The sequence below is a fragment of the Camponotus floridanus genome, unplaced genomic scaffold (genome assembly GCF_003227725.1).
Source record: "Camponotus floridanus strain SB8 unplaced genomic scaffold, Cflo_v7.5 scaffold118, whole genome shotgun sequence".
NCBI classification, from domain to species: domain Eukaryota; kingdom Metazoa; phylum Arthropoda; class Insecta; order Hymenoptera; family Formicidae; genus Camponotus; species Camponotus floridanus.
The window spans coordinates 524005-548840 of NW_020229235.1; the positions used below are offsets into that span (position 1 = coordinate 524005).

Genomic DNA, 24836 nt, shown 5'->3' on the forward strand with positions numbered 1-24836 from the left:
ATTTATTTATGGAATGGTATTAATATTGAACTGTGCCTTATGATATTAAGATTTGTATTATTCGATATTATTCGGATTAGATCAATGTTATTATCGATCATCGATTGAAAGACATTTCTTTCGCGATATCATCGTGTTGATTTTGAACGTATTGAACATGTATACGACTGAATATGATCGATCTTGTTATTGAATGATTTGCTGTCGATAATTCGTTATATCGCGTCTGTCTCCGCTTTCGTGTTATTTTTTTTTGTATATTCCATTCGCTATTATTCGCGTGAATGTACGGGAACGTGTGGATTACACGACGGTTACTTCTTCATGTTATTTAAATATCCATTGATTACGGGATTCTAATATTCTTTTCGTTTTTGTTTTTGCTGTAATTTTCGCTTTTGAGATCGCGTAATTGAGAAATAGTCAAAATTTTATTATCCTCGCCAATTGTATCGAATGTAGTATTACCGTTTATTATTCGTTTCCGAATTACGCCGCGGATTTCAATTCATTTTTTTTTCTTGTTTTGTCACATGGGATAAGGTCACGGGATATGTATTTTCCTTTTCTCTTCTTTGCGCTGAAGAATTGCTTGTACAAAATTAGAGATTTTAGTTCTTTTTGGACGTTTTCATTCGCTTTTCGTCACCTTTGAAATATTGCTAACTTTATTATTTATTAGATGCACCCTCACTTCTGTTCGTTGCTCTTACTTTTCCTTTCTGGCAATATCGTCAACTATTTAATTAAAATCAATAACACCTTAATTTTTGCTCATTTTTTTTACATTTTCTCTTTATTTTCATTTTTTCACTCGCTCTATCCTACAGAGAACATGGAATAAATAAATTTAAATTAGTTCTCGTATCCCGTGTTTCTTCGATATCCCATGGGACATTTGTGGAGGTCACTTGAGTAGACCTAACATTAAATTGAATTATTTTCTTTTCTGAAATTTGATATCTTTTGATGTGAAAATTTTGAAACTTTTGTATATTTTGATTGCTTGTCGTGCTAATCCTTACTTCTCTTTGCAGGCATTTTTGTATTTTTATTTAAATCATATTTTGTATTGAATTATATTGTATTACTTGTGTTGAAATTATATTGTATCTTCGTATGTCCCGCGTGCGCATGGTCATGGAATTTCGGGCATTTGGTACTTTGATAAAGTGATCGCATAATTGACGCATTTTGGCTGATAATATTCAGTGAATTTCGCGTATTGCCTGGGTTACGTTTGCTCCAGAATTACGCTACAGGATTTTGCGCTGTCTTCTGGTTATTTGGCGTCCGTGATTGCGTTTCGTTGCTGGTATGGTTTCTAGTGAACGTGATCGCGAAAGGCGGCGGAAAAATTTTCTTATCTTTATTAAAGATTAGCGGAGCTTTTCGTGCACGTTCCTCGAACTTGCTACTCGCGTGCGAATAGTTGATCAGAGTATTTTGGGGAGCTCACGGCACGTACCGGCTGTCGATCTTTTGCTCTTATATCGAGCCTTTTGATGTGTCGGCTCGCGAATCAGAATTTTTTTTTCTTCCTCCCTCTCTTTGGAATTTCCCTCGCGATGTCGGAATTAAAGTGGATTGACGAGCTGTCGGCGGCCGAGTTGAAGGCCAAACTAGAGAAATGCGCTTTGCGATTGGAGGGTACTATCATGAGGGCACGTCTTGCGCGTCATGAACGGTACCAGACTCTCGGCCTAGACCCCACGCACTCGCCTACGTATAGCGAATTGGTACTTTTGGCTCCTCTCGAGACCGGGGCTATGAGACCGGATAGCCCCAGCGAGCGGATCGACATGGGGGCCGGGTTACGTGGAAACCTCCATCTCGGGGGAGCGGATCGTGCGACCGCGCGATAGCCAGGTTATCCAAGCGTCGCGCCTCCTCGCGTTCAGTCACGATTTACGCCATCCCTGCTGTCGTTGTCGGAGGAGGACCGCGTGGTCGCGCCATCGGGAAATAGCCGCCCGTTTAACCGGGGTACGTCGTCCGTGATGGACGTATATAACATCATGCGACGATGGAATTTAAATTTCACGGTGGCGCGCAAGAGTGACGCGGAAACGTTCCTCATGCGAATCGAGGAGGGACGCGTGTTGCTACTGATTAGCGACGAAGATTTATTGAAATCTTTGCCATTTTTCTTATCGGGTACCGCGTTGTACTGGTTCCGACATAAACGAGAGAAGTTGCACTCGTGGCGGGAGTTCGTTGCCGCGTGACGCGCCCGGTTCGGAAATCCGGATTTTTAGTTCGCATTACGGGATGAGGCTGCTCGGCGGGCTCAGGGAGAACATGAGCCTTTCGCGGAGTATCTCACATACATGTTAGCTCTTTTTGATCGCATGAGCCCGCCGTGGAGTCTGGACGAACAGCTTGGGTACGTGTATCGCAATATGCTGCCGCGCTATAGGACCGCGGTAGATCGTGAGGACATTCATGATTTCGCGACTTTGGAGCGTCGAGTGACGCGCGTGGAAAGAAATTATGAGGCCGCCAAAACGCATCACGCGCATTCGACCGCGGAACAGTCCATCTTCCCCGAACTGACATACAGGCCACCGAAAAAGGAGCAGCGAACTGCAACGGTTGCAGTTGCTGCCGGCGTTGATGCGCGCGGACCGCAGAAGGGGAAGGCGTCCGGAAAATCGCGTAAAAGCACGGCGATCGCAACCCCTGCAGCCGATCCGGCAACCGAGACGGCCACGTTGCGACGACTGCAGGTTCGCGCATTAACATCAAATGTTGGAATTGCGAGAAAACGGGACACGTTGCACGCGAATGTAAAGAACCGCAGCGCTTGCATTGCTACCGTTGCGGGAAAGTGAATATCACCGTCAAGACGTGCCCCTCATGCTCGGGAAACGAAAAAGGGAATCAATAGGACGGGTCTCTGCGACTCCTGAAATTGCAATAGGGACCCCAATACCGGATTGTACCGGCAGTTCGTACGGTGCTCTTGGTTGCTCCCGGGGTAATTATTCGGAAAACGGTACACCTCATCGATTTCATTGCTTTTTGGATATGTTGTAAAGAAAGTTGTTCTGAGTAAATCCTCGCAAAAACCAAGTCCGGGACGGCATTGGTTTAGGAGATATAACAAGTTTAAGTTTCAAAATTTTAATGCTTCTCATCGAAAGAAACTGTCTTTATGTTAGGTTAGGTTAGGTTAGGTTAGGTTAGGTTAGGTTCCCTTCCTCTCTCCTCCGTGGTGTGCCACCTTGTCGTGGTGGAGGAGCTCCCCTCTTCCTTCGGGTTGAGGGGTCTAAGAGCACACCATTGCACTTCCTCGTGGTGTTCGCTGTAGGCGGCGGCTGAGGATGAAAACGAAAACGAAAGCGGCCCTCGGGCCGTGAGTAGCGAGTATGTGAGTAATCCGAAGTCGTCGTGGGCGGACATCACGAGAAGGGGGGTTGCGCTCCCTTCGGGCACCTTGGCCTGATGCGCATAGGGGTTGGCGGCCCTGACTTCAATCGCCCGGCTGCACGGAGCCGTTAGGAGAGGATTTCTATCCTCCCTCCGTGCACCTTGCGGGTGCTCCCGTATGGGATTTTATGAGGACGCTGCGTGGTGGGTGCTCCCGCCACGTAGAGTCCTCGGGGGGATGGGGTGAAGGGGGACCTTGTGTCTGGGGGTGACGCCCTTTTCAGGGCGTGCACTCTGGCATGGGGTCTCCCGGATCCCCAGTTAGGGACGGAGGAGGCCGGCAGAGCCACTCGAACTTATTTCGAGCTCGGGTCTGCCGGCTTGGCCACTGGAGCCACTCGGACATATTCCGAGCTCGGGTCCAGTGGCGGAGGCACGGTCCGCTGACACACCCTTTCGGGGGTGTGGAAGCGGTCCGGTCACCGGGGCCGCTCGGACTTATTCCGAGGCGGGGCCCGGTGACGAGAGTAGAGTCCGGCGACCGTCGCGACTGCTTCCCTTCCGAAGCGGCGGGGTCAACGGACAGGCGGCGCCCTGTGTTTAAACCGCTTCGCGGCACAGGTGCGCGGGCGCGCTGGTCGCCACGGCGGGTAAGGCTGGGCCGGGGAGCAGCGACCCAGTCCCAACCGTCCGTGGGGCCCTCCTGGGGGTCCATATCCAAGCTTGGCAAGCTGTAGCGCGGTGCCCGTATTGTCGGAGGTACGGGAGCCCCGAAAGCCCACCCTTTACGGGGTGGGTGTGTAGGGGCCCGGAGCCCAGTGGGGGAGTTGAGTCTCTCCTCCCCCCCGAGGCATAGTCCACCCCCCGGGGGAACTTGGGGCCCCCCGTCGGGAGTGTGCCGGTCATGTTTCGGGCACTCTCGGCGGGGGTGAGGGTATACCCTGTGTGGACGGAGCCGCGCTGCACCCGGGAGAAAAACAAAAATGAGTTTGCCTATAAAAAATACAGACGAGGGGGGAGAGCCACATCTTGCGGAAACGCAAGATGGTGGAGAAAGAGACCGTCCGGCCTGGCTGGGCCTCGGGATGATGGGCATAACATCGCCCTCAGTATCGCGCTCGAATAGTCAGCGCAGCACTCGGAGCACTAGATCCGCTCGAGTGCATAACAGTGGCTCCGAGTATGGCTCGGCCGATGAATCGTCGGTCGAGCGATGCGCTCGGACCACGGGTAGAGTGCCGGGAGAGAAGGGGAGGGAGTTTCGCTCCCCCGACCCCCCCGTCGCAAAGAAGCCGGGCCCTGCTTCGAGCAAGGCCCGCAAGAGGAAAGGAAGCGGAGCGTCGGCGGCGTCTTCGGACGCCGACATGGAGGTCGACGACCCTGAGGGCGACCCGACAACTAAACGCCTCAGGGAGGGCGACGATTCCGACTCCTCCATCGCCTTCGGCCATTCCATCCTCTCTATGGGGATGTTGGAGCGCCGGGGACGAAACAAACCCCGTACCACCGGGGATTTTGTGGGCCTGGCAAAGGCCAAGGCGGAGAACATCCGCTTGGAAAGGGAGGAGCTCGCCCTCAAAGCCGAGCGCGAGCTCCTGGATGACTGGACCGAACCAGCAACGACTCGGTCCAGAAAGATCCTCTTGGGGGCAGAGGTGAGCGTCGAGGATGGGTCACAAAAGATCCTGGACCCGTCCTGTCTCTCTTCAGCTGATCTTGAGATGCAGCTGAGGGGGACGATCGACGCCATCCACAAGATCGCCTCCTTCAAGAAGGGCCTTAAGGGCACTTCTGTGAGAATATTGAAGGAGGCGGCCAAAGTGGTGGGTGCGGCTGGCAAGGAACTTGCCAGCCGCACCCAGAACGAGGAGAGTCGTCTCCTGAGGGAGGCCAATAGCCGGCTTACCGGTGAAGTGGCCGAACTCAGGAGGCAACTCGGCGAGCTGAGGGAGAGGGTGACGAACATGGCGGGATCGCAGGGCCCCGTGTCACCCTCGTCCCCAACACCGGGCCCCAGCTCCATGGAGGTGGATCCCCCCCCGTTACCGCAGCGCGAAAAGCGTCGCGGCCGGGGGGAACCTTTGTCGTCCCCCCCTCCCTCCCCCAGTATGGATTCGTCCAAGAGGAGGAGGAGGGGAGAGGACATTAATGCGGGGACGCCAGAGAAGGCGTCTGCCGATCTTTCGGCAATTCCGGGAGGGGAGGCGCTGATTAACACGATCACTGGCCGATTTATGGCCATCATGGACGCGAGGCTCGCGGTGATCGAGCAGCGTCTCCCCCCCGACAATATCCGGCCCGTACTACAGGCGGATAGGGATCGGGCGGCGGTCACCAAGTCGCAAACATTTGCGCAGGTGGCCGCCGCGGCCCCCAAAGGGGCTAAAGGGAGGAGTGACGGGGGTCGGGGGGTTAAATCCACCGCGGCCCCACCGCCACCCTCCCCAGCGAAGGGAAAGGGCAGTCAAACCGGGGGGATACCTGCAAAGGCCCCCCCGGCTAAGACTACCAAGGCCGTCGAGCCCAGACGAGCGGCCGACGGGTCCGATTGGACCGTCGTCAACCGCTCGGGTGGAAAGGCGGCAAAGGCCAAAGGTGGAGCCGGAGCCACACCCAAGGCCAAGGCCCCCAAGCCCGGTCCCCCCTCTAAACAGGGGGGGAAGACGGGCAAAGGGCCCACAAAGAAGGGCGGGAAAGGTCCTCAATCGCAGAGGACCAATCCCGCGAAGCCGCGTAAGATCCGCCCCCCCAAAACGGCGGCCGTGCTTTTGAGCACGGATCCGTCCGGGGGGGGGTGAAAAACCGGCGGCGCTGGGGGAGGCGATCGCCGGCGTTCGGTCCAGCATTAAGCTGGCCGAGTTCGGCATCGCCTCACTAAAGCCGAAAAAGGCGGCGGGCGGGGGCCTCTTGTTTGAGGTCCCCGGTCCCGATAGCGGCCCAAAGGCCGACAAATTGGCCGAGGCGCTAAGGCCCCTGCTGGAGCCTAAGGGGGTGAGGGTCTCCAGGCCGGTCAAGCTCGCAGAACTGCGGGTGGCCGGTTTGGATGACTCGATCACCCCCACAGAGGTGCAGCAATCCATTGCTGCGGCGGGCGGCTGCTCCGTGGGGGAGGTAAAGGTTGGTAAGATCAACCTCTCCCCCGCGGGTAGACTCGGGTCCGTGTGGGCCCGATGTCCCGCAGCCGCCGCCAAGAAGGTGGTCGACGCGGGTCATCTACCCATTGGGTGGATTAGGGCCCGCGTCGAGGCCCTCGAACCCCGGCCCCTGCAGTGCTATAAGTGCATGGGGGTCGGTCATTCGAGGGCCCACTGTAAAGCGGAGACTGACCGCAGCGGCTTGTGTTACCGCTGCGGTCAGCAGGGACATGTTGCGGCCGGACGCTAAAGACCCCCACTGTCCGCTCTGTGCGGATGGGGGGCACCCGGCCAATCACAGGTACGCGGGGAGGGCTTGCGCCTCCCTCCGGCCTGTAAAGAAGGGAAAGAAGAAGGGGGGAAAGGGGGCGAAACCTGCCCCCATCCCCCCCAACGAGGGACCAAAGAAACAGGGGGCTGCTCCGCCGACTTCGGAGCGGCCCCCCCCTTCTTCGGAGCCCAGCGAGGGCCCGGCTGGTAGCCAGGAGGAGGCGATGGACACTGCTTAAATCAGCAGACACCATCGCCTCCTCCAGGCGAATATTAACCACTCCGCCAGGGCGCAGGATCTCTTGCTGCAAACGCTGGCGGAGTGGTGTATAGATCTGGCGGTGGTGGCCGAACCGTACCACGTCCCAGCAAAATCCTGTTGGATCGGCGATGTGGACGGTTCGGTCACCATTATCGGCAGAGGCGGCCAGAACGCCCTCCCCCTAACCCTTATAGGGAGAGGAGGCGGCCACGTGACCGCCAAATGGGGGGAGATTGTCGTGGTGGGGGTGTACTTCTCGCCCAATCGCGACCTGACCCAGTTTCGGGAGTACTTGGACCAGGTGGCGACGTCGATACGTCGCCAACTGCCTGGTCCAGTACTTGTCGCGGGGGACCTCAACGCCAAGTCGGTGGATTGGGGTTCCCCCGCGACCGATGCCCGGGGTCAGGAACTCGCGGAGTGGGGGGCGGAGCTGGGCCTCGTAGTGCTAAACAGAGGCTCGGCTCACACCTGCGTGCGGCACAATGGGGGATCCATCGTCGATGTGACGTTTGGATCCCCGTCAGTCGCGCGCAAGGTGGTCGGCTGGAGGGTAATGGAGGAGTCGGAGACGCTGTCCGATCATCGGTATATCCGATGGGACGTCTCCGACCCTGCCCTTGGAAACCAGCCGCGTCCCCCCGGGCGTGGAGGTGCACCTCCACTCCCCCGCTGGGCGCTTAAGTGCCTGGTTGAGGACGCCTTGATGGCAGCCGCTTCAGTCAAGGCCCTGGAAGAAATGCCGGGGCCTGACGCCTGCGACGTCAACGGGGAGGCTACCTGGTTCCGGGAGGCCATGTCGCAAATATGCGATGTGGCTATGCCCCGGATCCGGGCCCTCCCCGAGAAGAAGTCAGTGTACTGGTGGTCGCTCGAGATCGCGCAATTACGCGCGACGTGCGTGAGGGAGTGCCGCGTACACAAGATGCCGTCGCAGGCGTCATTCGGAGACCGAAGCGGCGTCGCTGTATGCAGCCTATAGAGAGGCAAAGAAGGTGCTGCAGCGAGCCATCAAGAGGGCCAAAGATAAGGCCTGGGCAGAGCTCCTGGAGACTCTTAACGAAGATCCATGGGGGCGCCCCTACCTGATTGTCAGAAAAAAACTGAAATCAGGGGGGCCCCGGATTACCGAGAGTCTCCACCCCCAGGTCCTGGAGGACGTGGTCGCGGCCCTCTTCCCCAATAATGGGGAGAGGGCGGACACGTCTCCGGGACAGTCGGTCCACACGTCATTGTGGACCGACGATCTGGGGGTTACAGAGGAGGAGCTGGCTGGGGCAATACGGAGGCTCCGGGCGAAGAATACCGCCCCGGGGCCCGATGGTATCCCCGGCCGAGCCTGGGTCTTGGCCCTCGGCGTCCTAGGGGACCGGCTAAGGAGGCTGTATACAGCCTGCCTTAAGTCGGGACAATTTCCCCCCATGTGGAAGGAGGCGACTCTCGTCCTCCTACAGAAGGAAGGACGCTCCCCGGAGTCGCCCTCCGCATATCGCCCGATATGCTTGCTGGACGAGGCGGGCAAATTATTCGAGCGGGTGCTCGTTGCCCGCCTCCAAAGGCATCTGCCCCTCGTGGGTCCCGATCTGGCCGACTGCCAGTACGGATTCCGGGAAGGCCGATCGACAGTGGACGCGATCCAACGCGTGCGGGCCTTCTCGGATGAGGCTGTCTCCCGGGGTGGGGTGGCAATGGCGGTGTCACTTGACATCGCCAACGCATTTAACACCCTACCCTGGGGGTGTATAGGGCGTGCGCTCGAATACCATCGAGTGCCGCGCTATATGCAGTCGGTCCTTAGGGACTATTTGAGGGACAGAGCCGTTGCATATCGGGCACGGTACGGTGTACCGATGCGGAGGGCAATGTACTGCGGGGTTCCACAGGGGTCAGTCTTAGGCCCCATGTTGTGGAACCTCGGGTACAACAGTGTACTCCGGGGAGCTCTCCTCACGGGTCTGGGTGTCGTCTGCTATGCGGACGACACCCTCGTTATGGCCCGTGGGGAGACATGGGAGGACGTGAGTCGCCTCGCACGAGTCGGGGTGGCACTTGTCGTTGGCCGCATTCGCGCCTTGGGACTGACGGTGGCGCTTCATAAGACGGAGGCTGTATACTTTAAACAGCCTTCGCGGAAGTCGCTGCCGCAGTCCCATATAACCGTCGAGGGAGTCAGCATCGAGCTGCGGTCCAGCATGAAATATCTGGGCCTGCACCTCGATTGCCACTGGTGTTTCCGGGAGCACTTCAACCGCTTGGCCCCCCGTATAAAGGCAGCAATCAACTCCTTCGGGAGTTTGCTGCCTAACATCGGGGGGCCACGGGACAGGGTGCGCCGTCTCTATATGGGGGTGGTAGGATCCATGATCCTGTATGGAGCCCCCGTGTGGTCCGGAGCTATAATGGCCAGCCGAGGCTGCCTTGCAATAATGCAAGGCATGCAGCGGAGGTTGGCCATCCGGATCACTAGGGGGTACAGAACCACCCCCACGGAGGCGGCGCTAGCGGTGTCGGGGTCGATCCCCTGGGATCTGCTGGCGGAGGCGTACGCTGCCATGTATAGGTGGCGTACTACCCTCCGCCAGCGTGGTGTTACCCCGACACCGCGGATGAAGGAAGCTGCCCGGAACCAGTTCCGACAGCTCGCTCTGGAAAAGTGGAAGGAGAGGCTGGCCCATGTAAGGGTCGGCCTCAGAGCTGTCGGGGCCATCCGGTCCTGGAGGACTGGGTGGATAGGCGGCCGAAAGGACTCCCTTTTAGGACGGTGCAGGTACTCACCGGGCATGGTTGCTTCGGTGAGTACCTGTATGAGAAGGCAAGGCGCGAGCCAACGGCAAAGTGCCACCATTGCGCGGAGGTAAGGGACACGGCGCGGCACACCCTTCAGGATTGTCCTGCTTGGGATGTGCAGCGCCGTGTCCTCCGCGCCGCGGTCGGAGACGACCTCTCGCTTCCGGCCATCGTTGAAAAGATGGTCGGGAGCGAGGACGCCTGGGACGCCATGGTCTCCTTCTGCGAGGAAGTTATATCGCAGAAGGAGGCCGCGGAGAGGGTGAGGGAAAATGATCCAGATGCTCACCCTATCCGCAGGAGGAAGGGGGGTGCACGGAGGAGGGCCTATGCCCTCCAGAATCCGTAGCGCTCCCAGCGGGGATTTATTGCCCCGCACTTCCTCCAGTGGCGGGCCCAGGGAGATTAATATTCTCTCCCTCGGCTAGGGGCTGGGGGGTTCCTCTGTGCGCTGGATGAGCGCAGAGGTTTCTTCCCCCCGCATTATAGCCCCATCCCAGAAGGGTGGCGAGGCAGGGCGACCTGGCCTCGCCGCCATTCCTGTAGTGGGGTGGGGTGATTATCACCCTAGCCCCGCCTCCTACAGAGGGACCTCTCTTCAACCGAAGAGGGGTCGTAGCACGAGTAGGGAGGGTCGCGGTTGATTGCGCAAGCGTTCCCGCGGCCCTCCCGGTAGCGTGCGAAGAGGTCGCCTTGGAGTTTTAGCGGGTAGTCGGGGCATTAGCCCCGGAGTCCCGCATAACTCCCCCCTTATCATCCTTGGGGGGAGTATGCGTCAATGCATTTCTCCAAGTAAAAAAAAAAAAAAAAAAAGGTTCCCTTCCTCTCCCCTCCGATGGTGCGCCACCTTGTCGTGGTGGAGGGGCTCCCCTCTTCCTTCGGGTTGAGGGGTCTAAGAGCGCACCATTGCACATTGATTCCGCTCCCTTCGGGCACTTTGGCCTAATGCGGATAGGGGAAGGAAAACCCTGATTCCAAACCCGGTACAATGGGACCGTTGACGGGTGGGAGAACACCCAGCCCATTCTTTTTCTTCTTCTTCTTTCGGGGTGGCGCCTGCTATCCAATAGCCAACTTTCCTCTTCTTCTTTTTTCGGGGTGGCGCCTGCTATCAAATAGCCTAGAAGAGAGAACCTCGATAAAAAACCAAAAAATGGATGGAAATGGTCAGAAGGAAACGCGGATCATTACCGGCCCAGGGGACTTCGGACCCCCAGGGCCCGGCGGGTGAGGGGGGTAGTGTCCCGGCCCCTCCCCCGTCGTCATCGGACGACTGGCAATCCCCGGGGTCAAGTGTGGGCCTCGGGGCCGAAATGGCTACCACCCCATATGCGAGTAGCCGCTACGATCCCCTGGAAGCCTTTGTTAGGCTGCAGGAGATTGTGGCGGATCTCAGGGAAGGGGCTGAGGAGTTGCGCCAACACCACTCCAAAAAAATAGTGGAGTTGGAAAGGAGGGGGGTATCATTGCTTTCGGAGGGCATGATCGATCTCGGTCTCCAGATCGAATGCCTGGAGGACGCGGACGAGCGTCTCCAGGAGATCGTGTCCCTTGCCGATGTGGCGTGGAAAAGTGAGGGGGGGTGGAGGTAGGGATACAAGTTTCCCTGCCTTGCTCCCCTCCTCCAGGGAAGGCGTTTTCTGGGGGGGTGTCCGAGGTGGGGACGGGTCCGGGTCCGTGGATCCCTCCCTTCCCCGGACGCGACGTGTGCGTGGGCCTAGCGCTTCACACCAGGGACCGCGGCGTTCTAACGCCAAAGGAATGGGGAAGAGAGTGCGTATGCACTCTCCCAGCGGAGAGCATGGGGGGCAGCCCAGCTTTAGAGGACAATGCTGCCCCCCAGATGCATCGGCGGCGGAAAGGTTCGGCTGATGGGAGTAATTTGCTCAGGGGGTCTGGTCCGGCCGGCCTTTCCTATGCCGATGCCGTGAAGGCGAGGAGTCCCCGGGTGCCAGGATTCAAGACCCTGGCCCCGGGAATCCGGGAGATGCGAATTGCACGAGATGGTGACGGGGATCTCGCGGCAGAGGTCCCCGCCACCATCGAAACGGAAGCGGTAGCCCCCCCTTGGAGGGGTGACTCGGATTCGGAGTCATCCCCCTCCGAAGGGGGGAGGCCTTCCCCAGACAAGGGGAATAAGAGGAAGAGGCGGGAGTGGCGCCGCGTCGGCCGCCCCTCGGCGGTATTGCCGGCCCGGTGCTACTCTTGCCTTGCGGCAGGGCACATCGCGGCCCAGTGCCCAGAAGGCGGAGGAAGCAAGAGAGGGGTGCGCTGCTATAAATGCGGCGCTCCCTCTCACAAAATGGCGCGGGGAGCCCGAGATGTCCGTTGTGTGCGGATCGCGGGCTTCCTGCGGGACATATCCTGGGCGCGGAGGGTATACCTCCGCCCCCGGGTGCAACGAGGAGAGGACGCAGTGGGGGAGCTCCACTGAGCCCAGGTGCGGGCCGGGGGCTCCCCTCGTCCAAAATAGGAGAGAGCGGGAGCCAGATGTGCGACCCCCCGGATTCTCCACCGGAAGGGTGGCGTCCGGGGGGCCGCGGTGACCCCTGTGGTGATGGGGTCGGGTCCTCCTCCGGGCCGTCGCGGATCTTTTGGTTTGGGCGGTTTGGGGAGGACTCCGGCCGCGGGGGGAACGGTGATCCCCGCTAAATAGCGGGAATCATAATCCCTTCTTCCCAGGGAGATCGTCGGGGGGAGGGCTAGTAGTCTACGGGCGAATGTCCTCTTCCCCGGCGATCCCCCCGAGACGGGAAGGATAACGGCGGAGGGCCTCGGTCCTCCGCCCGAACCTCGTGGTGGGTCCCCGGATTGAATGCCGAATCCATTTCCCTACGGGAAGTGGAGGGAGCCCCAACCCGGGGCTAAAAGGGGGGCCGGGGCCCGAGTCTGCAGAACTCGGACCCCGACCCTGTCGCCCCAGAATACCCAGGGAGGGACGCGGGTGTGCGATGTGGCCCCGCTCACCTGCAGCCGCTTATGCGGCATCGGACGTATTTTGTGGAAAGACCCGCTTCCAAAGGGGGCGAGTCGTAGCATGACTAGGGGGCGTCGCGGCTGCCTGCGAAAGCATTCCCATGGCCCCCCGGGTGCATGCGAGGAGGTCACCATGGGGTCACCATGGGTTTTAGTGGGTTTTAGTGGGTAGTCGGTCATTCTGACCGGAGTCCCACATAACCCTCCCCCTTATTTCTCCTCGGGGGAGGGTATGCGTTAATGCATTTCCCCATGTAAAAAAAAAAAAAGGTTAGGTTAGGTTAGGTCGATCAGCTACCTTCTCCGAATGCGTGCCACCTTGACGTGGTGGAGAGGCTTAGGCCACTCCGGGTCTTTGGACCTTCCCTGTTTCCTCCTCGATACTTAGGTGTCGGGGGGACTGGGGGGTCCGGTGGACTCGGGACGACTGACCAAGAGCACGCAATTGCACTTCCCTCCCCGGAAGGGGAGGAAGGGGGGTTCCGCTCCCTCCGGGCCTAGGGCCTAATGCGGATAGGGGATGGCAAACCCTGACTTCAAATGCCCGGCTCACAGGAGTCGATAAGTGTGGGAGAACACCCGTTCCTGTTAAAGTTCCCTGATTTTTGGGTTGTTTTCCCCCCTCCCTTTCTCCAGCTTATCCTTCTTAGATGTTCCACTTTCCTTCTTTCTTCTCCTTAATTACTCCTTTCTTTTTATCCCCCTTCCCTCCGTGTGCGTGCGTGTGTGTGTGTGTGTGTGTGTGTGTGTGTATGTGTGTGTGTGTGTGTGTGTACATATATACAGTTATCATAATATAACAAAATAATGTTATTATTAAAAATAAAATATTTAACAATTATATAAATTATATAAATAATATAAATAAAATCTTACTCCTTTTGAAAAGCTGGTTCAAAAAATATGGTAAGTACAGCATCTGGATGTAAACGAATGACAGCCTTTTTTATAAGTCACTTGTCCTCAAAATGCAAGGTGCATAGTGTACAATTTTGATATGCGTACTTTGGCCCTTTCAATTTTAAATCCATCCTTTTTGATGCCTCTATCCATTTCAACCACCTGTAAAGTGTAATGAAAATTCATAAATATAAAATGATATGTATATATGATATGTATATATTATTTACTTTAAAAATATGAAAATATATATACAGGGTGTCAATTAAGTCCCGGGACGGCTGAATATTTTCTCATGTAAGGTATTTTTGAAAAAGGTCAAGGTCATTTCTGAAGTAATTTTCAACGAGGAATTCAACGGTGACCTTCAATTTGACCTTGAGCTTGACCTTCAAGGTTATTTGAAGGTCAAAGTGTTTTTTTTAAATAGGAACCCCTATTTTTGATTGTATATTCTTATAGCTGACCTCGAGAGCTTTCCAAAACACTATAATAAAATATTTTTCCCTCAAGCATTTATCGAGGTATGATGCTTCAAATCATTTCTTAATTTTACATAAACCGTAAAATATCTTGTAAAATATTCACTTTTCGATTATTTTACCTTAATACTTTTATGTACAAAATAATGAGAGGAATCAATTGGCGTAAAGAAAACATATAGTTGTTTTTAAGAAAAAATATGGAATTGTTAATTGCAAATTACATATTTTTTCTTAAAAACAACTATATGTTTTCTTTACGCCAATTGATTCCTCTCATTATTTTGTACATAAAAGTATTAAGGTAAAATAATCGAAAAGTGAATATTTTACAAAATATTTTACGGTTTATGTAAAATTAAGAAATGATTTGAAGCATCATAACTCGATAAATGCTTGAGGGAAAAATATTTTATTATAGTATTTTGGAAAGCTCTCGAGGTCAGCTATAAGAATATACAATCAAAAATAGGGGTTCCTATTTAAAAAAAACACTTTGACCTTCAAATAACCTTGAAGGTCAAGCTCAAGGTCAAATTGAAGGTCACCGTTGAATTCCTCGTTGAAAATTACTTCAGAAATGACCTTGACCTTTTTCAAAAATACCTTACATGAGAAAATATTCAGCCGTCCCGGGACTTAATTGACACCCTGTATATATAATTAAATTACATATTTTATAAATAATAATTTAAACATTATCATACCTGTCATATTCCTTTGAAAATCTAAGAAAGTGCCGTTTTTCTAAGTTGATAAAACTCATACATTCTGGCACTGCGCACCATTGTTTGGTTTTTTGTCCATGTTTCCCTTAGGCCTTCCGGATCACCAAACAGCACCTGAAAAAGAAGCTAAGATCAAGGTACCAAAATTTCCTGACAAGAGAATTGAAAACCTATATAAATAAATAGGTTAACTATCCTCTTCAGGAAAGCTTCTACACACAAATAATTTTTTCACTTCACCATTTCATCACTTCTCGCTTAATTTGCACCTCTAATCACGTATTCTCACTTCACTCGCGTAATTGTTGCTGACAAATATTTATGCCGGCATTTAATACTGAGATCAGTGAGCATTTAAACTGTGATTTAAACACAGATGTGATTTTACCGCCAAGAAAGAGAAAGAGAGAGAACGAAAATCAAAGGAGAAAGTGAAAGAAAAGTACAGATGGCAGTACTGGTATACTCGTTGACTTCGTGCATGCGCATTTCATTTTATGCTACACAAACTTCAAAGGTGCCGACAGGGAGTTGCGCTACTGTATATACTGTGGCAGTACCTACGACGCGTAGCCGGGCGGTACCTACGAGAGAGCGGTCGGGCGGCACTTACGGCCTCCGCGCGGCTCCCGACGCACCAAGTCCGTACTCGGCGGTACCTACGACGCGTAGCCGGGCGATACCTACGAGAGAGAGGTCGGGCGGCACCTACGGCCTCCGCACGGCTCATGACGCACAAAGTCCGATCTAGGCGGTACCTACGACGCGTAGCCGGACGGTACCTACGACGCGTAGCCGGTCGGTACCTACGAGATTGCGGTCGGGCGGCAACTATGGGCCGGAATTCATAGATGTTGCTTGACTTCGAAAACAAGCTTAAGCTAATGCTTAAGACTGTGAGAGATTCATAAATTTTACTAAAGACCAAACTTGAAGCTGGAACTTGAAACTTTGCCTGATGAAGTAAGTCCATTTCATAATTACATCTTAAGTATGACTTGAAATTATTAGATACACAATTATGGCTCAAGTAACGTCCTGAGCAAGTCTTAACGAAGTCCAGTAAATTGTGAACTTGAAATGACGTTTTAGGTTAAGGCATTATAAAAATAATATATTAGGCCAATTTGACATTAATTTTTTTGAAGCTTCTAACGTTTCAGGTTAAGGCATTATGGAAAATAATATATTAGGCCAATTTGATATTAATTTATTTGAAGTTTCTGATTCTTCTTCAGATGAATAAAATAATGATATTGGCATAATACGTGAAAAGCGATATGTGCGAGATGCAATTAATCCATTTACAGCTTATTGTGAACATGAATTCCACATAAGGTATAGATTTTCGAAAGAATCTGTTATGCATGGATTATTACCTTTAGTTATAGATGGTTTAACAAAACCTGATATGCGAGGCCTTCCAATTGATCCAGTTCTTCAATTACTCATTTGCTTACGATTCTATGCAACCGCTAATTTCCAAGTAAGTTCTATATTGTGTATATATTATATCTTTTCAATCTTAAAAAGGATGTACGAACAATTATATTCTATTATTTTATATTTTAGAAAGTAAATGGAGATCTTATGGAATTACCGCAACCAACAATTAGTAGAATTATATTTAGAGTAACTCTTATATTAGCATCTTATCTAAATACTTATGTCAAATTTGTGACAAATCCAGCAGCTATACAGGAAAATCGAAGACTATTTAAAGAGTTAGGATTTGGATATGGTGCTATTGGACTTCCATCTATTGATGGAGCAATAGATTGCACTCACATAAGATTACTAGGCAATAATTTTAAAGGAATAAATGAGATTTACAGGAATAGAAAGGGATATTTCTCTTTAAATGTCCAAGTAAATAAATAAAAGTTATTTATTTTACTTAACTTTATTTTATTTTTTATTGTACTACTTTTTTTTACAAGGCTATCGTTGGACCACAAATGGAATTTATGGACCTTGTCCCAGAATGGCCAGGAAGTCAACATGATAGCAGAATTTTACAAAATTCTGGAGTTTACATGAGATATCAACAGCGTGAATTAACAGGAATGTTAGTTGGAGATGCTGGATATCCTGCTCTCACATTTCTTTTAACACCATTCATAAATCCACGAAACGAAGAAGAACAGAGGTAAAGTATTGATAAATTTTAATAAACTTTATGTCGTCAATAAATGAAATTGTAGCAAAAAACTAATATATACTTAAAAGAAATTTTATTTTAAATGACGATGAGCTTATGTACAAAAATATTTTTTATTGCAGATATAATGAAATTCATTCAAGAACGCGAATAATTGTTGAGAGAACATTTGAAGTGTGGAAGAGACGATTTCCTTGTTTATCAAGAGGATTGTCCTTAAAACTTCTAACGTGCACTGGAGTCGTATCGGTTTGCGCAATTTTACATAATTTGTCATTACATTTCAAAGATATTCTTCCGGAAGAACCTGTACAATCTGATGAAATCGAGAATGACGAAGTTTATTACAATGAACCTCAATATCAACCTGGAGATGGTTTTATTGTAAAACAAAATATACATCGCGAATTATTTCATTAATTTAATCTAATTATCCTAATTTTAGTATGTATTAATATTTATATTACATTTTTTTTCTTATCATAAAACTTTAAAAATGGTTCGTAATATATATGTGTGTGTGTGCGCGCGTGTGTATGTGTACGTTAAGTTATTCATAACTATCAGGATGCGCAAAAAATCATAATTGCATTACCAATGATCTTTAAATAAATTTTGATATAAAATATAAATTTTATGTAGAAATAAAAAAATAAACAGTAAATACTTCATCTTATTTTATCGCTTTATTCTTTGATATAATTATTAAACATTTCTTCTTGGAAAATATATATATTGCAACACACATTACATTTATATCACATATATATAAAAAAATTAATTATTTTTGCTTAATGTAAGTTATTAAACTTTATATAATACTGTAAAAACAAAACCTTTCTTTGAAAGAAATAGATACATAACATAAAATAACATAAAATATCATAACATAAAATAAATGTAAATAATATCACGAAGATAAATGTAAGTATAAAATTAAAAATAAAACGACATAGAGTAATTTATTCTTGCTCATTATCTGGAACATAATATCCTTCTCTGAAATTAAAAAGATATTTAGAAATAATTTTTGTTATTTGTTAGATGAGTCATTACTTATATCTCCTTTTGAGCACTTTGAAATTTAGCTAATTTGACTTTTTCTTGTAATTCTTTTTTTTCTAACAGTAACTTCTCCATCGTAATACGATTGATAAATTCTTCTCTTTCTTTTTTAAGTTTACACATTTCAATTTCATGGTTTATTTTTATATCTGCCAATTCCATTTCTTTTTCACAAACTAAAGTTATTCTATCAGTCTTTTGTCTTTTTGGAGTAGCTGAGATCGATTTGGTATTTGTATGTTTGCTTTTTCCAAAGTGTAATGAATTTTCTTTATTTTCTTGTTCAACTATATATATATATATATATCTAAAATATATTTTTAATAATATGTATGCATATTATAAGTAAACTTTAATTAAACTTTAATATTTAATGAATATTTATCTTACCAGATTCATTACTGGATTCTTTCAGAAAAGACGTATCATCAATTTTAAAACTCGCCTCTAAATTATCATTTCTTTTTTTATTTTCTGTATACAAAAAAGAATATAAAATAATTATTTTATTTATATAGTTAAAATAAAACTTTATTAGTTTAAATTAACTTACTGCTGTCAAATATCAATTCATCACATGTACTTAATAATTTTTGGGTTTGTGAATCTTCAGTAATGAAATCAATTTTCGTGAAAGAATTCTGTCGTACTGCTTTAAAAACTTCTCTTTGTCGATCTGAAATATCGAGTTATTTATTTCTTTTACCAAATATAATTTTTTTAAATTAAAAAATATTTATGCATGTCATCTAAAAATGTTTTAAATACCTTTGGATTTTAGAGAAATTACTTGAAGCAATCGTTGTTGCTGTTGCTATTAAATCAGGAACAATATCCAAAACATTTGGATCAACTTCTTCATTAATCTCTTTTTCTGGTCCTCCTCCAGTCAGGAATCTTGATTGTTTTTCTGCTGTCAATATATTTTTATTTAGTGTTTTAAGATTAGACCAATATTTTCTTAATTGTTGTACATCTCTCTAACATTACATATGTCTTTATAAATGTGTATTATTTTAAAAAATTTATAAAAGTATAGTAAAAATAATAAATACCTTAGTAGAAATTAAAGAAGAATTATTGTATTCCTCCATAATTAGTGCCCAAGCCTCTGATTTTTCTTTTAATGAGGAGGAGCTTGTACCTTTTGCTTCGATAACATGTTTATATTTTTTAAAAATCTCCAAAAATACTTGTTTGTCAAGATCGGAATATACTATTCTTTTATTGGACATTGTGTTTCTAAAATAGGTTTTTACAAATAAAAACAAACACAAATGATTTTCAATAAAATGAATAAGGTTAAGTTTTTCCCGTTTAAATTAATTTACAATAAATATCATATAATAGTATCATATATAATATCATATAATAGTAATTTACTTTATCTTCAACATTATAATTTTTTTGTATTTTTATTAAATTTTTAATTTAGTACATTACCTTTTATTAGAATTAAGATACTAAAATATATGTATATATACTATTTATTTGTCACATGTTCTCTTCCTGTTTTGCTCGTACATTGTAAATGTCATTGGCCAGATTAATCTTATTTCTAGGGAATCCCGAACATTTCCGAAGTAAAATTCTTAAGCATGAGCACAAATCCTTAAGCACGGGCTTTATAAAGACTACCTTGAACTCAACTTCAATTTTGTAAGATTTATCTGTGCATATGGTACATTCTTAAGGTAGTTTTAGAACTTGAGCCAATCTTAATTAAGACTACGTCAAGACAGACTTCAAGCAACATCTATGAATTCCGGCTATGGCCTCCGCGCGGCTCGCGACGCACCAAGTCCGTTCTCGGCAGTACCTACGACGCGCAGCCGGCCGGTACCTACGACACATGGCCCGGCGGTACCTACGATGCGTAGTCGGGCGGTACCTACAAGAGAGAGATCGGGCGGCACCTACGGCCTCCGTGCGGCTCGGGACGCATCAAGTCCGTTCTCGGCGGTACCTACAACGCGTAGCCGGGCGATACCTACGAGTGGTACTTCGGGCGGCTTCTATGGCCACCGCGCAGCTCGCGACGCACGAAGTCCGTTTTTCTGGATGGTGTACGACGATGCTAACTACTGAATTAACTAGAAATAAATGCTTTTTTTTCGAATAACGCACTTCTATGCGACGTACAAACGAGAATTAAACGCTTTTTTCAAGATAGCATTCGATGATGCGAACTACTGAACTAACTAGAATTAAACGCTTTTTTCCGGATAGTGCATAACTAAGCGACGTACAAAAGTGAAATAAATACTTTTTTCCGGATAGCGTACGACGCTGCGAACTACTGAACTGACTAGAAATAAATGCTTTTTTTCCGAATAACGCATGCCTATACGACGTACAAACGAGAATTAAACGCTTCTTCTCAAGATAGCATGCGATGATGCGAACTACTGAACTAAAATGAAATAAACGCATTTTTTACGGATAGCGCACGCCTATGCAACGTATAAACGAGAAATAAACGCTTTTTTTCAAGATAGCATGCGACGTTGCGAACTACTAAACTAACCAGAAATAAATGCTTTTTTCCCGGATAGCGCATGCCTATACGACGTACAAATGAGAAATGAACGCTTTTTTTCAAGATAGCATGCGATTATGCGAACTACTGAAGGAACTAGAAATAAATGCTTTTTTTCCGAATAACGCATGCCTATGCGACGTACCAACGAGAAATGAACGTTTTTTTTATGATAGCATGTGATGATGCGAAATACTGAAGTCTCTAGAAATAAAAGCTATTTTTCCGGATATCGCACGACTATGCAACGTAAAAACGAGAAAAGAACCCTTTTTTCCGGATGGCGTACGGCGATGCCAACTACTAAATTAAAAAGAAATAAATGCTTTTTTTCCGAATAACGCACGCATATGCGACGTACAAACGAGAAATAGACGCTTTATTTCAAGATAGCATGCGATGATGCGAACTACTGAACTAACTAGAAATAAATGCTTTTTTTCCGAATAACGCACGCCTATACGACGTACAAACGAGAATTAAATGCTTTTTTTCATGATAGATTGCGATGATACGAACAACTTAAATAACTAGAAATAAATGCTTTTTTACGGATAGTGCACGCCCATGCGACGTACAAACGAGAAATAAACGCTTTTTTTCAAGATAGCATGCGATGTTGCGAACTACTGAACTATCTAGAAATGAATGCTTTTTTCCGAATAACGCACGCCTATACGACGTACAAACGAGAAATAAACGCTTTTTTTCAAGATAGGATGCGATGATGCGAACTACTGAACTAACGAGAAATAAACGCTTTTTTTACGGAAAGCGCATGCCTATGCGTCGTACAAACGAGAATTAAACGCTTTTTTTTCAAGAAAGCATGCGATGATGCGAACTACTGAACTAACTAGAAGTAAATGCTTTTTTTCCGAATAACGCACGCCTATACGATGTACAAACGAGAAATAAACGCTTTTTCTCAAGATAGCATGCGATGATGCGAACTACTGTACTAATTAGAAATAAATGCTTTTTTTCCTAATAACGCACGCCTATACGACGTACAAACGAGAATTAAACGCTTTTTTTCAAGGTAGCCTGCGATGATGCGAACTACTGAACTGTGTTACGTCTTGATTGTAACCTCTCTCTATTTCTTTTTCAGGGCAACCTGCTAGGCCGGCTATACCCCGGGATGCCGAGAGACTAAGAATCTTTCAAGCTTCTTTCAGGAGCAGGATTGATGACTGGAAATAAACTCTAAGTGTATTGAACCTGACTCGATTTGTCCTTTTAATCTGCTTTCTTTATTATATTTCCTTATTAAATTTTACAAATATTATTATGGTTATTATTTGGCAGGTATGTGTAACGTATATAGACATATATGTATTATTATATATTATATAAGGGTGATTCAAAATAACCCCTGTGTCCGTGAAATGACACATTGCTGAGTCAATTCTAAGACGATTTTTCCTTTTGCAAAATTTCGTCCGAAGCTTAGTTTTCGAATTATTAAATAAAGTAGTTAACGCATGACGGGTCGGATACAAGAGGCAGGCAAAGGTGACGCGATTCACCGTCAGATGCGAGCGCTTACGCGGGGTGCCTGCTGCGATCAGCTGGTCGCTATACACATACAGACACACATGCGAACACGTACATTCTCTCTCTGTCTGCTCTATGTCTATCTGTCTGTCTCTCTCTCTTTCATTCGCTCACTCACCTGTAATTTTTTTTTTTTACGAGAGGGGAAAATGCATTTTATGCATACCCACTGGTCGATCCAGTGAGTTATGTGGGACTCGAGTACCAAGTCGAATTACAACTCGGTACTCTCCACCCACTAAAAACCCCTCTTTTCACAAATTTTCTTTGACACACTGTCCCTCTGTCCTTCCCGAGGAGGTTTCATATCCGTTTTCACATAACGTCAAAAAATAGTTATTATTACCTTGTTCGATGACTTCTGTAATTGCTTGAAGGAGAAATGAATTTTCCGATAGATCATACGTTCTCAAATTTAACGTAGATATCACGTTGCACAAGACAGAAATTCACACTAAATTATTAAAAGTTTTTCTTCTTTCATGAACTGCATTCTTTTATAAACTTTAACGTAATCACATTTATTTATTCACTCGACGAGACGAGAAATCTCTGGTTCCCCGGCCGGAGAGAAATCTGGTTCAGAACGATCCTGGGCCTGACCTTGGTTGGATGGCGCAGTCCCAGTTCCAGATCTCTGCTCTATGGATCCTTGTTCTTCAGGTATAGGGGGCAGATTTTCGGGTATCCGAACCGGCGAATAGCTGGGGTTGGATGAGTCCTGGACGGGGGAATATTTGGGCGATGGCGGCCTGGCTCTTGGTAATTCTTCGTGGAGAATCGTTCGAGGGTTCTGAGGAGGGCGGTAACGAGGGGGTGCGCGGGGGACAGCGAAACTCGACGGTGCGGAATATCTCACTACTCTGTTCGTTAAGCTGTTCTCGTCGGCAAACAATCGACGGGCTACCGGAAGCCTAAACGCTGACCGTGCGGCACGCCGGCGTATACCCGCGGCACGGAGGGGAATTTCGCGTCCGACAGAAGAAGATCGGCGGGGATTAACCATCTATCGAGGGAATATGACCATTTAGTATGAGCAATGCATTAAATTAATACAAAAGGGGGTTTTACTTACGATGATGCGTAGAAAGGCACCTGTCAAGATGAATGGTCATATAAGGTAACCGTATGCACATCAATGTGATTTGTGGAGTTAAGGTCAGTAATACAAATTAATAGAATGTTGTGAACAGGAAGAATCGAGGGTGGTACCGCCAGAATATAATGAATGACGATAATGATAGTATGTTTCTATCATTCACATATAATGGCCGAAATGCTCGGTGATGTAAAGGTTGTTAAGGTATAACGAATAACAATTTTATTTATTATGTTTTGAATCTTCAAGAATATTCGGAGACACTGAGGGGATAAGAGATACAGGGATACAGACTGACATATAAGTAAGAGCGGCTGGCTTATATCAGGTAAATATAAAATTCGTTGAGTGTTTCGATAATTAACTTATAAGCCAGTGCATAAGATCTATTATTTCGACAGGTCCTCTAGGAGCGAGTCTTAAATTCTGAGTCTAGTATCGATGTGCAAGACGTCACGTCACAGCGGCACAGAATCCACGGAGAAATTCTTCCAGAGAAACTCTGCGTGAAAACGGCAGAGGAGTAGAATTTGCTACCCAATGCACATCGAGTGACTGACTCGAACGACGCTACGCTCTAGGATACGCCACAAGCGTTCTCAGAGGATCGGTGGAAATTTAAATTATTCAATTCGGAAAAATTAAAAGTCTGTATATGGACAGGTAAGATTCAAGGAAAATTGTCAATATATCGATAATAAATCAAGTTAATATATAAGGTTATTGTCGAAGTTAGTTAAAAATAATTATTATTCAATTATTTTCTTACCGGCTGACGGGATTCGTTAGTGGATGAAGGCACCGCTGCTCCTTCTCTGGATTGCTCGACCTCGGTGAGAACCTGAAGAAGTGGCAAGGCAGCGCAGAAAATGGCCAAAGACTCGGAGGTTGTAGGATGGAAACACTTTATTTAAATGTTGGTGATTATACAACTCTCTTAATACAGACAGAGACTAAGTCTCAAAAGAAAAAGTCGAAATCGCGACTAAGTTCTTTTTCGAATATACTGATACGTCCGGTAAGCTTCTAGGTTTCTTCTCTTCAAGAGCTGGAGATCTAATGGCGCGAAGGACTGAGGTTCGACGCCTGAAGTGCCTTCAGTCCCCTCTTCTAGTTCGACGTTTCGTGGTGGCAAGAAAAGGCGGGTCTCTTTGGTGATTGGTGGATCAGCTGTTGGAGCTGTCCCTCTCTGCTGTGAGCGTTGCGACGTGGTGGGTGAGAGTCTTGTGGTGGGGACCGCTAGTCTTGGGTCTTAGGTTTATTAAATTATTTTACAAGAAGATTTTTTAATAATGGTTTTTAACAATCAGAATTTTTACAATATCATATTTATGTTTTTTCGAACTTTTAAGTTCGAGTTATAATGGTTGTACAAATTCATTTTGATAAATTCTGACGTATTAGGCCATTATTATTACAATAATTTTACAATAGTATATATATATAGTTAAGTTAGTAATGATTAATAAAGAAAAATTTAGCGCTTGAAGTGCTATAAGAG

The 24836-nt window shown here is 47.5% G+C and overlaps 1 protein-coding gene across 1 annotated transcript; it reads left to right on the plus strand.

Moving 5' to 3' along the window:
- The first annotated feature begins 4355 nt into the window (after nt 1-4355).
- On the plus strand, nt 4356-10174 carry LOC105254350. Its single transcript, XM_025415254.1, has 5 exons — nt 4356-6134; nt 6253-6660; nt 7043-7890; nt 7976-9830; nt 9947-10174. Exons 1-5 carry the CDS (start codon nt 4356-4358, stop codon nt 10172-10174), a joined length of 5118 nt encoding a protein of 1705 aa, XP_025271039.1.
- Nucleotides 10175-24836: the final 14662 nt, after the last annotated feature.